This window comes from Macaca fascicularis, chromosome 6 (assembly GCF_037993035.2).
Source record: "Macaca fascicularis isolate 582-1 chromosome 6, T2T-MFA8v1.1".
NCBI lineage: Eukaryota > Metazoa > Chordata > Mammalia > Primates > Cercopithecidae > Macaca > Macaca fascicularis.
In genome coordinates, this window is record NC_088380.1 from 43,983,003 (window position 1) to 43,997,975 (window position 14,973).

Here is a 14,973-nt window from a genome sequence, read left to right on the forward strand (position 1 = left end):
AAGTGAATTAATCAAATTTGCCTAGACTGGTGAAGATCACATAGTAAAGCACAAAGTGCTCAACAAATGAATTACATTTTAAATTTCTAGGAGAATACTGAGTCATATTCCAAATGTAAAAACCATATATTCATACATAAATGGGCTAAAGTATAAAAAGCATCCAAAAAGAATGATACAAAGCTGTATTTCTTGGCACCTAGGATGGTACTCCAATTAATAAGCTAATAGCCACCAGCTGCATATAAGATATGTGATAGACACCATAAGGGCTTTGCCTGCCTCTTGTTTAACCTACAAAATTTTGAGGTAAGCATTATTATCCTCCCTTCACAGAAGAAACAGGCACAGAGTAGTTAAGTCACTTTGGTTATTCATTCAAAATGGTGTGGCTGCTGAGTGTCTACTAAGTGCCAAAGACTGTCTTGGGGATGGGATACTGCCATGACATGAATAAAGCAGACAAGGCTCAGGCTCTCCTCTCATGGAGCTCATCGCCCATGATGGAAGACGTATTTAGAAGTTGAAATATACTACCAAAAAAATAAATAAATAAAATAAAAATAAATGAATAAAAAGCAAAAAGCCAAGGAAAGATTCTTAGAGTTAATATATAAACTGAGAAAGAAAAAAAGATCCAGCCATACAAATATTTAAGGAAAGACATTCTCTGTCTTTCTCAGGGCACAAAAAGCACACAGGCCCCAAGGAGGCCTAATAGCTTTGAAAAACAAAGACAATAGAATACAGAAGCTAAGGAAGGGTGGTAACTAGTAAGGTCAATGAGGCAGATAAGGAGAGAGATCTTAGAGGGCTTTGGGGGCCAAATTAAGGAAACTGGCTCTTAAGGGAGTAGGAAAAACAGGATGGGGGAGAGGGTTTGAGCAAGGAAGGACCATGCACCAACTTAAGTGACTGTGCATGGTCACAAAACTAGTTAGAATTGGGGGCAGAACAAAGCCTATACTTTTAACTTCTATGTGAAACTCAAATGACAAAAGCTTAAAACCCAATTTTGACTTTATGTACAAAGATGTTCATTGCCAAAAAATCCATGTAACAATCCATTAACAAGGAATTGGTTAAATACATTATCATGTATCTGTATAATGGAATATCATATAGCCATTTAAGAAAACAAGAGACAACAGTACTTACCTCTAGAGTGAGACAATGTTCCCATTATAAATATTGACATTATAAAATTGTGAAAGCAGTTAGGCATAATTGTACACATTCACATACTTAATGTTAACTACATACATATGGGAATTTCATAACTAAAAACTAGTCTTAAGTTTTTGATATACAGTTGTTAGTTTTATAGACTTGTAGTATCCTACCACTATTAATGACAAGGAATAGGAGAAAGGCAAAGGTAGGGGTCCCAGCTGAAGGTACTAATTTCCTGTTTCCATCAAATGTCATTCTTTGTGGCAAAAATGCTGTTTAGAACACTGATTTGCAGTCCTTTTTTTTTTTTTTTTTTTTAAATCAACAGAACTCTCTTAAGAAAATGTAAAATCTGATAAGTAAAAGAAGAAAGTAGAACTGCTTTGAATATAGCAGAACAGAGGATCCAGAGCCTGCCATTTTAAGCAAAAAAGGAGGGATAGAGTATTTGGAACAGACAGGCACTCCAACGTGTTTGAATCAAAGCCTGCATTACTTCTCTAGCACCAGATTTTTTAAAGCCACAAATTTCTTCAGTCTTCAATGTGGAATCAAATGGCTTCCAAACAGGGATATTTTCAAGTTTTATTTTTCTTAGAATTCTATGGGAGATTGGGAGCAATATCAATTAGAAAATGTACTTTTTCATGGTAGGTACTCTATATACATTGTCAAGAGATGAGAACCTATTACAAAACAGTGGGAATAAAACAAAACTGATCAGACACTACAGAGAGTGAATACAGTCAAGACTACTTTAGCTAGCTGGATTGAACTAAGGCAAGGGTGTGCAGGAGAGGTGAGTCAATATGCCACCCAGTTCTTAGTGTAAGCAGCTAGTTAGAAAGAAGAGATTCGCATGAGATAATTTTTATACTGTGTATAGATTTTATACTTGCATTTGAATGTGAGGTCCTCAGGAAGTGGTCAAACAAATGAAAATGTATGCCTAGAGTTCAAAGGAAGAATAAGATGTCAGGGTTATTAGCACATAAGTGATAGATTCTAGGGAATAGGTGGGATTAGCAAAGGAGGTAATAAAATGGAAGAAAGAACATCACCAACAGTCATCTGAGGGGAAAAGGAATGATCTGCAAATTGGGAGGATAAAGAAAGTACTGCCACAGAAGCCAAAGAGGTAGGGGAGAAGAGGTGCTCACAACAACAAATGCTACAGAATAAATTCATAGGTTGAAATCTGGAAGAGGATAATCATTGCGGAGTCTTGGGAATGAAGGAGATTATGTTCAGAGAGAAAAAAGAACAAAATTAATACCTTAAATACTTAGCTCTTATAAAAATGAGACGGAGCTTCTGATAGACTAAAAAGGTACCTTTGCACCTAGCATAGGACCTGGCACATGGGGACTTATAAACTGAATAGATCCTACTGTGCTTAAAGTTTTAAAATGAGATTTAGGAGGATAAATTTAAAAATCGGAAGAACATCAGTCACAAAAATAGTATCAATATAATTAGGGAGATCAGACTGCAGAGGTTTGAACAGTGAGAGACAGTGAATAATTTTACCTATTGGAGAATGATACTACTGCAAGGCAGAAGAAAAACTGGGAAGTAACTTGAAGAGGGATTCTCTTAGAAAAAAAGCTCGTTTTGCAGGGGAGGGAGGGAACTTCTGTCTCTTAATCAATGCTTTATGAATTCCTATGTTAAATTTTTGGCTCTGGTAAGTGAACTGTGATGAAATATTCAAGGCATAATGGTTTGTCTGAGAAGAAACAATGGCCAGGAATAAATGGATATAGCAACTCACTGGTAAGAAGGCATGGAAAGTAGGAAATTCTAGCAGCAGGATTAGAGGAAGAACTGAAGATAAAAGGGCTTGGTGCCTTGAAGGAGTTAAGAAAGCACAGCAGAAGACTACCATAAAGGCTGTTAGAAAAAGGATACCAGGAAACAGATTTTCATGTGTAGAACAAAAGCAGACTCAATAAATGTCTGGAAACTGAGACAGGAGACTACTAGAACAGAGAATCCATGAAGACAGGAATTTCTGTCCATTTTGTTTGTTGCTGTATCACCAGTGCTTGACTCATGATAAGTACTTGACTATTTGTTGAACGAGTGAGTGAACGTAGCTAACTTTGGATTATGGCCACCACTAGAATACATTTACTTTGCAACAAGAGCTCATCCTAAGAATCAGGGGGAAAAAAGGATTCTGCTGTTCTATGGCTAATTGGATCGAGAAAAACTTTTTTAGCCTTAACTATGAGTGAAGATTAGGGTAAACTAGTAAGGCTAGAGAATATACCAGAATAGGGGTAGTAAGCCTGAATGCCTGTAGAATTCAGGTAGATTACAAATGAATGAAATAAGCCAGAAAGCAAATTAGAGCTCACAGACTCCATCTAAAGAGAATGCCTCTACTCAGCTACAACCAATTTTTGCTGTATCACAATGCCAGTCCACTAAGGCCAGATTTTATGATTCAAGTTTCTAATATCTAATTTAGGTATTGGTAATTAATTAAAACAACTAAACGAAAAAACAAACCCATTCAGGGCCAGAGAAGACACCTGCAGGCCACACAGGTTTCCAGGTGCCAGGCTGCAATCTGTTTTGGCAAATTGAGCACAGGAGGTGCTCATCTATAAGAGGATGGCAAGGAATGCCTAAAAGATGCAGTGGCTCAAAGTAAGTGGACTAACATTACTTTATATACTGCTCTACAGCCCCAAAGTCACTTGAACCATGTAAAAATAGTTGATACACGATTGTTACAAACACACCCCTGTATACCTCCATCATAAAATAGCCCAAGTCAATAGGGAAGAAAATAAATGGGAACCTGCTTGTGGCTGCTAGAACAAGCATCCTTAAGAGTTTATTCAACTACTTATAGCGCTCTAATGGTTCTTCTCCTCTGTGAGCTAAATACAATTTTCTGGCAAGTCTCAAGATGCTCTCATTCCTGCCTCACACGATAGATGGCCTTTTTCACTCTATATCAATTGCTTTTCCTGCTATATCTTTTTCTTTCCAATCCCAAAGCTTTTTCCTATACAGTGTAAGAATCATGGAGTATCTAAAACATGGAACATAGCTTTTCTATACTTTTACTGTAAAATATGGAAGGAGAACCAAAAAGAGGTAATAAAAAAGGTGTGCCATTATCAGTTATAAGAGAAATACAAATTAAAACCACAAGTAGATACTATACGCCCACCAGAAAGGTTAAACTTAAATAGAAAATACCAAGTGTCGACCAGGAAGTAGAGCAACTGGAAATCATACACTACTCAGAATGTACAGTGGAACAATCTCTGGAAAACTACATGGCAGTCTCTACTAAAGCTGGCTACCCTAAGTCCCAGCAACTCCACTCCTTGGTATATACCAAACAGAAATAAAGGCATACAGCCAGCAAGACACACAATGTGCCCTATTCATAATAACCCAAGAGTGAAAGCTACCAACGTTCGTCAGACAAATGGGATATATTCATGCAATGGAATGTTATAAAAATAAGTCACCTCCAATTATATGCTACAATATGGAGTAATCTTGATTCTGAGTGAAAGTGAGAAAGAAAATATTCTATATGACTTCATTTATATAAACTTTGAACACAGGCAAAACTATCCAATGAAGTTAAAACAGTGGTTATACTTGGACATCAGAACAACTGGAAGGAGACAGAGGGGGTTTTTGGGATGTTGATAATGTTCTATTTCCTGACTGTGATGCTGGTTAGTTGAGTGTTCACTCTATGAAACTGAGCTAACACTTAAGTACAGTATTCTCTGCTATACTTCAATAAAACTAAGAAGATATGAAAGACAGGACTTAAGCTAAAGTATCATCAATCATTTCTTCAATGATTCCCTCCCACTTCTCTACAATTAATCCCTATGCATTTACTCATCTGGGTTTATCCAGTACAACAAATTCCTTTCTACATATTCCAACTGTGCTTTGTACGACTATTTAAGAAAAGTGACTATGTTTTAAAGTTGTTATATAAGTTACAAAGAAAAACTGAAAGTTTAAACGTTCTTTATACCTATGTAAATACTTTATCACAACCCCGTAGGACATTTCTGCATACAATAATTAGGACCAAAACTATGTCTATTTTAACATAATGGAATAATCACTAGAAACAAGAACACAGATGTGTACTCTCAAGCTTACATTCTAATACCTTGAATATAACTACAAAATATATTCCTGAATCAGCTTTGCTTCATTCTGAGTTCAATAATTCAAAACATTCACAATAAAAAAATTTTTTAGGTGTAGTACAGAAAGCACAAACATACTCTAACAAATAATCACATTATTCCAGTAAATTAACCCAGAGTTGTAGGAAAAAGGGGGTACTTACTGTGTAATTGGAAGAATAACCTGAAGGGTAAAATTCAGGGGCATTCACAGACAGCTTAGACATTAATACAGGGGCTACAACCACCTGGGGCTTAGCCATTGCTGACTCCGAGTTCTGCTGTGGGATTTTATCCTGTGAACTAGGTGGAGCTCTCAGGGGCCTCGTTTGCTCTGAGAAAGAAAAAAACCGGGCGTTAGATGCTTTCTTTCCTTTGTACAACAACTTGCTATATACTGAAAACCCATCTGAAAAGCGTCTGTTTTTAAGAGTTAAATAGGAACCGTCATGAAATTTATGGTTATCGCCGAGATGTGTACAGACAGCCTACAAAAAGGAACAATAGACTTGCTGTGACTCATTTATGGGCATACCTGCCTCTAAATGCGTGCTTGCGAGCTTTTTTCCCCTGTGTCTTTTTAAAGGGATCGGTGGAAAAGAGGTGGTTGGTTGCTAGGGTCGCGCTTTAGAGGGCTGCTGAGGGGAGGCGATTTTTACTTCCTCCCGGGACGGCGAACTCCGAGACCGCGCACCCGGCCCCTCCCCCCAGCCGGGCGCACAAAGGATTCCAGCAGACACCTTCCAAACCCGGTTCCGGGCCCGTCCCTGCCCGGTCACGCGGCCCTCTCGGGGAATGCTTTCGGGGAACCGGGGGTGGGGACCGCAGACGACGTCGGGCCTCGGCACGCGTGGAAGGCCGTGGGGAAGCGTTTGCCAAGGAAGACTGGGGCCCTTAGAGCTGCTCCGTACCTGGGAGCGCCCCGGGCCGGGAAGGCCGCTGGGGGCTGACGGGGACCTCGCACTGGGCCCCTGGCGGCGGGGCCGTCCTGGGCTGGCGCAGCGGCGGTGGCTGCAGGAAGCCCGGGGCTTTGGGTTGCGGCGGCGGCTGGTGCCGCGCCCGCTCAGCAGGCCCCGCTCCGTTCGGGAAACCGCCGCCCTCAGGCCCGCCCCCTCCGCGGCCCAGGCCCCGGCTCCGGCCCCGACCAGCACCTGGGGCCCGATCGAAACCGTCCGACATGCTCCTCCTCCTCCGCCTCCTCCTCCAGGGGCCGCTGCCGCTGCGCTCGCGATAGGACGCGGGGGGGAAGGCGCCGCGGGTCGGCTGTAGCCGCCGCGCCTCACTCGGGCCTCATGGAGGAGGAGGGCGGCGGGCCCGGCTTGGCGGCTTGGCGGCCCGGCTGCTCGGTGCTTCTGGCTGAGCGGACAGCAGGCCGAGCACCCGCCACTCCAGAGCGCCCGCCCCCCGAGGCTACCCTCGGCTTTCCAATTCTCCCCCAAAACCCGGCTCCCCGCCTTCGGCGCGGCAGGGGCGCAGGCGGGTCACAGCGGCCCCCTGCGGCACGGAGGCCCGGGACGCGCCCGCGCGGCTCCTCCCGTTCGCGGCTGGCGGGACCCCAAGCCCTGCAGGCCGCCCGCCGAGTGGCGTCTCGGCCACCGGTCGGCCCGCAGCCAGGCTCGGGCAGGGGCATCTGGGTTCCTGGGGCCAGGCTGGGGGTATGAGGGATGAGGGGGACGCTTACCACAGGCAGGCCCGAGCTACTTGGTAGTTCTCAGGAGAGACGTGCGAGACTGACAGTTGACGCCCGGAAAATAAAAACACGGGGGGAGGGGGTGTGGACCCTGCGCCAGGGTTCGCTGGCGCACAGGTGTGTTCAGCGACTCGGCTCCGACCGAGACCCGCGGACTGCTGAGGACTGGTCCCTGGGAGACTGCCACCTGCTCTGTTAGCATCGGGGGAAGGGAGTAGAAACGGAATCAAAATATGTGTTCCCCCCTTTTTAATTCACACTAGGTGTTTACCGCAGTAGGTCACACCTACGTTTAACAAGCTTCGTTCTCTCTGCTTTAACCTTCCCCTCCAGAAATTTCAAGAAAATGTGCTACCTTTCAATGTAACTCTCCCCTCTTTTTCATCTTGTATCAGTGCTGTCCAATGAAAATATAATGCGAGCCACAAATGCAAACCACTTATGTAATTTTACATTTTCGAGAAGCCACGTTAAATGAGTGAAAAACAGGTGAGGCCAGGCGCGGTGGCTCACGCCTGTAATCCCAGCACTTTCGCAGGCCGAGGCGGGCGGATCATCTGAGGCAGGGAGTTGGAGACGAGCCTGACCAACATGGAGAAACCCTGTCTCTACTAAAAATACAAAATTAGCCGGGCGTGGTGGCACATGCCTGTAAATCCTAGCTATTCGGGAGGCTGAGGCGGGAGAATCGCTTGAATGCAGGAGGCAGAGGTTGCAGTGAGCCAAGATCGTACCATTGTACTCCAGCCTGGGCAGTAAGAGCGAAACTCCGTTTCAAAAAAGCAAAAACAACAACAACAAAAACCCAGGTGAAATTAATTTAAATTTACTTAATCCATTATGTTCAAAATGGTATTTTAATATGTGATTTAAAATATTAAATATTTTCTCTGTTTTTTAGATACTAGTTGGAATCCGGTGTATATTTTACACTTACGGCACATCTTAGTCAGGATTGGCACATTTCAAGGGTTCAAGAGCCACATGTGGCTAGTGGCTACTGCGTTGCACAGCACAATTCTAGACTTTATTAATATGTAAATTGTTGTTTTTGTCAGGCCTAACAGTGTTAATGCCAACGAAAGGATGGATGAACATGAGTAACGACAAGGAAGGAAAAATTGATTTCCTTACTGTTGGATTGATCCATCTCCACAAATTCTGATTTTAGCCTTGTGTTGTAAGCAGGGTTTCATGTTTTTCTATCTTTTCATCTTAAGAATCATTTCAATTAGGAACACAAACTTTTGTTAACCATTTTCTCTTCTGATTAATAAAGAAAACAATGTTTTCCCCTAAATGAATAAGAAAATGGCTTTACCGAGGGCAATCATGAATAAATGATTCATGCTATTGATGTTAGGCAAAAATAATGAAGTCAGGGAAGGAAGCCAGCAGTACGTGTGGCTCTTCAGTGTAGGGAAAGTATAGGATTCAGTCTGCCAGAGCTTAGTTGGGATTCCAGCCTTGACTATTACTGGCTGTGTGATTTTGAATAAGTAAGGGGTTTAGCTTCTCTGAGCCTCACTTTCCTCATCTGTAAAGTAATAACTGTATTGTAACACTGAGCATATATTACAGACAAGATTACAATTTTAAAAATTGCAATTTTAACATTTTAAAATTCATTATTGTATGTGGTCACCAGTCACTTCTTGTCTGGACTTTTCTATCATATAGGAAAGACCCATAAACTATGCTAGAAAACTAACGGTGAGTTATGCTCCACTGAAGTAGATGCCCCAATTCTGTCCCAAGCTTTTGTTTGCACTCACCACCCTTTCGCTTCCCCTTAAAACCTTTATGATGAATAGCACCTTTTCTAACACCTGGGACTTTCCTATGTGAAGATAAGGCCATTACTGCATCCATGGTGATGTCATGACATCTTCACACCCTCTTGTTAGGAAAGTTAGGTAAGATATCCTTTGCCTCCTCCGTATTTGTTACTGTATAACTTTTGCCCTATTCTTATAATGTGTGGATGGTGGACTTGGAGATAACATGAATGGATTTTGCATCATGATAATAAAAATATCTAATATTTGTTATGTGTCAGTCACCTTTCAAGAGCTTTTATCATGTTATTTTATCCTCATATCCTGTGAATTAGACATTCCAATATCTTCATTTTACAGAAAAGGTGCCAAGATACCACAAGGGCTCAGATCCATCTTGGGACTGTTTTAGAGCTAACTGGCAGGTATTGCAAAATGCATACACAGAAACACATGAACGTGTGAGTACCATGTGGACCTCCCTGAAGAGAATTATCAGAGTGCTCATCATCCACATGTATGCCTTTCTTATTTATTTATGGTGAAAGGAGAGTAGAACTAAATTTGGACAGGTTGGAAAATATGTTGTAATATGGGAAAAGGACCTGCTGTGAACTATGAAAAAAATATGTTTCCTTAAACTGTACTTGAAAGCCTTTCTCCAGTAAGACTTCCCAAGCTGCCTAATCTTAGATTCTCTCCCTTGTGATAAGTGTACCCTGGGAAAAGTGTCTTAGTAGTTAGCATGCCAGATTGTTATTGTTAGTATTTGGTTTATTTAAATGTCTCCTTCCCTAAACTAGCCCTCTGAATACAGAGGATGCCTTTTAATCCTTTAGGTCCTAACCCAGTACTTAGTCCATTATAAGCTTTTAACAGAAATAGGACTCACCTGCAATGGTCTTGCCTTTCCTTAGGTCACCAGTCTAGTGATGGTAAAAAAAAAAAAAAAAAAAAAAGACTGATGTTTAGAACTTGTTGATCTCAGGATCATCATTAGACCTTGTGGGAGTAGGCAGTGCAGCCTTTCAAGGCCAGCTACCAAGAGAAAATTTTCATAAATATGCAAGAGGAAATATTTGCAAACCACATGGTATAGTTTGTATATTTGACCCTCCAAGCCTCGTGTTGAAACTTGATCCTGAATGTTGGAGGTGGGGCCTAATGGGAGGTGTTTGGGTCATGATGGCAGATTCCTCATGAATGGCATGGTGCCATTCTCACAGTAATGAATGAGTTATGGTTTTACTAGTTCCCAAGGAGTTTCCTCAAGAGCTGGTTGTTGAAGAGAGCCTGGCACCCTCCCCCTCTCTCATGCCTCCTCTCTTGTCATGTGATCTCTGCAAACTGGCTCCCCTTCCCTTTCTGCCATGCATAGAAGCAGCCTGAAGCCGTCACCAGAAGCAGATGTTGGTGCCATGCTTCTAGTACAGCCTGCAGAATAGTGAGCCAAATAAAACCCTTTTCTTTATAAGTTACCCAGCCTCAGCTATTCTTTTATAGCAACAAAAATGGATGAAGGCACCACATATTTGACAAAAGACTCGTGTCTAGAATATATAAAGTACCCTCAGAACTCAACTGTATTGAGAATACTGTAGCCAGGTGCGATCCCAGCACTATGGGAGGCTGAGGCAGGCAGATTACCTGAGGTCAGGAGTTCGAGACCAGCCTGGACAACATATGAAACCCCGTCTCTACTAAAAATACAAAAATTAGCCAGGTATGGTGATGCGTGCTTGTAATCCTAGCTACTTGGGAGGCTGAGGCAGGGGAATCGCTTGAACCCAGGAGGCAGAGGTTGCAGTGAGCCGAGATCGCACCACTGCACTCCAGCCTGGGTTGTGCGTGACTCCATCTGGAAAAAAACCCAAACAAACAAAAAACCCAAATCAACTGTAAAAGGACAATTCAGTTAGAAAAGGGCCAAACATAAATGAAAGAACACTTCACTGAAGGGAATATACAGATAGCATAAGCCTATGAAAAATGTTCAACATAATTAGCCAGTAGGAAAATGTTTTAAAAACCACTGAGATTTCACTACCTACTTATTCCAATAGCTCAAATAAACAATAGTGACAACACAAATTCAAGGATGTAGAGAAACTAGGAACTGTGTTGCTCATACATTGCTGGTGAAAATGTAAAATGCTGTAGTCACTCTAGAAAACAGTTTGATAGTTTCTTTAAAAAACTATACATATTAGTACTGTATGACCCAGCAATTGCACTACTGGACATTTCTCACAGAGAAATTAAGATGTATATTCACATAAAATCCTGTACCCAAATATTTAGAGTGGCATTATTAATAATAGCCACAAATTAGAAAGAACCCAAATATCGTTTGATGAATAAATAGTTTAACTGTGGTACATTCATACCACAGAATACTACTCAGCAAAAAAAGGAACAACTACTAGTATAAGAATGTTGATGGATCTCAAGGGAATTATGCTGAACACAAAATTTCTATCTCAAGAGTAATTGTGTGATTCAATTTATGACAAAATTACAAAGATGGAGAGCAGATTTGTGGTTGCCAGGGATTAAGGAGGGAGTGGAATTTAGAGGCAAGAAGATATGGTTATTAAAATAGTAGGTAGTATGAGAAAAACCTTGTGATGGAACTATTTTGTTCTTCACTGTAATGATGGTCACATGAGTCTATACATGTGATAACATTCCATAGAAATAAGTGCGCACACATACACACATACACACGTGTGCATGTAAAACTAAGGTTGGTGAACTGTATCACTTATATCATATTATAGTTATACAAGATATTACTATTGGGGGAAACAAGGTGAAGCATAAACAAGATCTCTCTGTATTATTTCTTAGAATTGCATGTGAATCTATAATTAAGTTTTAGAAACCTAACATATAAATAAACTTTGTTCCATCTTATTCCATCACTCCTAATTCTCTGCTAGCTAGTTCAGTTAATTCCTTTCTGCACAAATCATCATAGCAACTTACATATCATTATAAATGAGTGGGGTCATCATTAAGAGAGAAAAAGGTTAGCTGATGCATTTGTCCTCGTGTGTCTCATCTGTGTAAATTATTTTCCTCTGGCCACTATTAAACATAACCCCAGGCAGTCAACTCTTGAGACTCCATTCTGGATTAGGGCCCCAATTCATCTTAGAGTCTAAGATAGCCAGGAATGCTGCTTGGACCCCCCTTAACATCTACTGATACTTGTTTAACGTTGATCTCTTAGCTGTACTGTAAATTCCATGAGGCTAATGAAGGAAACCAAAATATTTCACCCCAAAATATATTTCCTTGACATAGTTCAAGATGGTTATTCAGATGGGCTGAACATATAAGAATAGTTAGAAACCTGCCTTTTGTGGGGAAGATTGAATCTGTAGAGAAAAATCTGCATTGATGCAGTGAGGCTTTCTCTGAGACCCTCACTTGTCCCGTCTAGGAAAGATTAACTGAGACTCTGATACCTTTAAAGGTTTATAAACATTCTCTCTGAGGACTGCTACCTGTGAGATTTCATCTACATAATAAGACCACCTTTGCTAGCCAGTTCTCCTCTTCTCTCTCTCTCTCTCACTCTGTCTTGCTATTATAACTGATTTAACACCGTAATCTGTTTTTGGCTATGTGCTGAGCTTCCACTCTTTCTGTAACTTCAAGATAGTAAGTATATCAGCTTCTGTACCCCATTTGGGTAATTACTTTGTGACTCTCCTCTGAGCACAGTCATTTCTTTTCTTTCTTTTTTTTTTTTTTTTTGAGACGGAGTCTTGCTCTGTCACCCAGGCTGGAGTGCAGTGGCACGATTTCGGCCCACTGCAACCTCCGCCTCCCTGGGTTCAGCGATTCTCCTGCCTCAGCCTCCCAAGTGGCTGGGATTACAGGCACACGTCACCACGCCCAGCTAATTTTTGTATTTTTAGTAGAAACGGGGTTTCACCATATTGGCCAGGCTGGTCTCGAACCCTTGACCTGGTGATCCACCCACCTCGGCCTCCCAAAGTGCTGGGATTACAGGCGTGAACCACCACGCCCGGCCTCAAGTCATTTCTATTAATATACCTTTTGTCAGTTGATTTTTCAGTAAAACTTGAGAGAGCAAAGGGGAAGTTTCTATTTGTCCCCTACAATAGCAATTCATTCATTCACTTGTTAATTCAACGAATATTGATTTTGTGTCTACTTCCTGCCAGCACTGTTCCAGGTGCTGAGGATATGCAGGGGTGTGAGATTACTAGGTTTGAGGCATATGAGACGTGAAGCAGGAAAACAAGTTCAGTGGCTATTACAGAAAGTTTGGTGAGAAATGGTGGTGTCCAGAAAGGTAGTGGTAGTGGGGTTGGAGAGAAAGGCCACACTGAAGAGATGTTTAGGAAGAAGTTGACAGATTGTGTGTGAGGCATTAGTGAGAGGCCAGAGATCAGGGTGACTTCCAGGATTCCGGCTTTGGTGCCTCAGCCTGTAAGATGGAAAATACCTAAAGGAAACAGATTTAGGGGTATATGCCAAGGAAAGTTTCTGCTTTGTCCTCTGAAGTTTCACTGAAAAATTTGCTGACAAAAGGCAGACTAATTGGAGAAAAGACATACAAATTTTTTAACATGTACATGAGGGAGAACCATAGAGTGATCACTCCAACCCCTAATGGGATTCAGAAGCTTATATACCATATTGAGGTTACAGGAAGAATGGGGGCTTAGATTGTGACAAAACAGGTTACAATGGCAAAACATTGTTACGGGAGAGAGAGAGAAGAGGAAGCCTGGCTAGCAAAGGTGGTCTTGTTATATAGATGAAACTTAACAGGTAGCAGACCTCAGAGAGGCTAGATGGCGAATACTTTTTCAGACCTTTAAAGTTGCCAGACTCTCAGTTAATCTTTTCTTGATATAGACAATGGAAGGCCTCAGAAAGAACCTGGCTGCATCAATACAGATTTTCTCTACAGATGCAGCTCTCTCCCACAAAAGGCAGCTTTGCAGGGATACTTCATTTGCAGGCCCTCTGAACAGCCATGGCAAAATATGTCAGATAAATACATTTTGGGGTGAAATATTTTTATTTCCTTCAGTCCTCATTTTGAAACTTTAAGAAGGTTTACATACTAAAAAAGCCAAGTTGATAGCTTTGGAGAAATTTGGATCAGAGGTTGTATTAGTCTATTCTCATGCTGCTGATAAAGGCATACCCGAGACTGGGTAATTTATAAAGAAAAAGAGATTTAAGAGACTTACAGTTCCACGTGGCTGGGGAGGCCTCACACTCATAGAGGAAGGAGAAAGGCATTCTTACATGGCAGCAGACAAAACAGAATGAGAACCAAGGAAAAAGGGAAACCCCCTTATAAAACCATCAGATCTCGTGAGACTTATTTACTACCACGAGAATAATATGGAGGAAACTAACCCATGATTCAATTATCTCTCACCACCTCCCTCCCACAACACGTGAGAGTTATGGGAGCTACAATTCAAGATGAGATTTGGGTGGGGATACAGGCAAGCCATATCAGAGTTTCTTGGGCATGTCAGAGGCATTCAAACCTGAGAGACTTAGTCTTGAATAAGGACTAGGAAAAAGCCGTCATTCAATGTAGCCCTAGCCTGCATTCCCAGGAGGTTAGGCATTCCTAGCTTCTAGATGTTTATGGTTAAGGAAACAGACTAATAATGTTTACTAAACAGACCCAGGGCCAGGAATGTCCTGATATCCCCATATCTTGAGAACAAAAGCATTCCTAATTTTGCTTTAAAGATAATATTGATTCTTATAAAATATAATAATTAAGAAAATTAATCCTTTGTCACAAACCCTGTAGTCGAGCATATATCCCTGTGATTTTGTTTTTGTTATCCTATACATAAACAAGTATTGTACTTAGGGTGGGTGCATTCCTCCTCCTACTTTTGAGAATGCCCTGCTCTGTCTATGGAGTAGCTACTCTTTCACTCCTTTACTTTTTAAATAAACTTACTTTCACTTTGCACTGTGGACTCACCCTAAATTATTTCTTGTGCAAGATCCAAGAACCCTCTCTTGGGGTCTGGATCGGGACCCCTTTCCAGTAACATCTTTCTGGTGAACCACAAAGGGATTATACTGAAGAGACCCCTGACCCAAAGGAAAATCATCTGTGCAC

General features: G+C 41.5%; 1 protein-coding gene across 4 annotated transcripts in view; it reads right to left on the reverse strand.

Annotated features, from left to right (window-relative positions):
• Nucleotides 1-7,210, reverse strand: part of PAIP1 (poly(A) binding protein interacting protein 1) — a 31,074-nt gene extending 23,864 nt beyond the window's left edge. The window contains exons 1-2 of one of the 4 annotated variants that reach the window (XM_045393691.2): nucleotides 7,042-7,210; nucleotides 5,525-5,694 (exon numbers count right to left, since the gene is read on the reverse strand). In XM_045393691.2, coding sequence (XP_045249626.1) covers nucleotides 5,525-5,623 — 99 coding nt within the window. In that variant the 5' untranslated portion in view covers nucleotides 5,624-5,694; nucleotides 7,042-7,210. Of the gene's footprint in view, nucleotides 1-5,524; nucleotides 5,695-5,895; nucleotides 6,124-6,271; nucleotides 6,798-7,041 lie in introns of those variants that run through there. The other 3 variants (XM_005556847.4, XM_005556846.4, XM_015451349.3) reach the window with 3 other exon arrangements.
• Nucleotides 7,211-14,973: the final 7,763 nt, after the last annotated feature.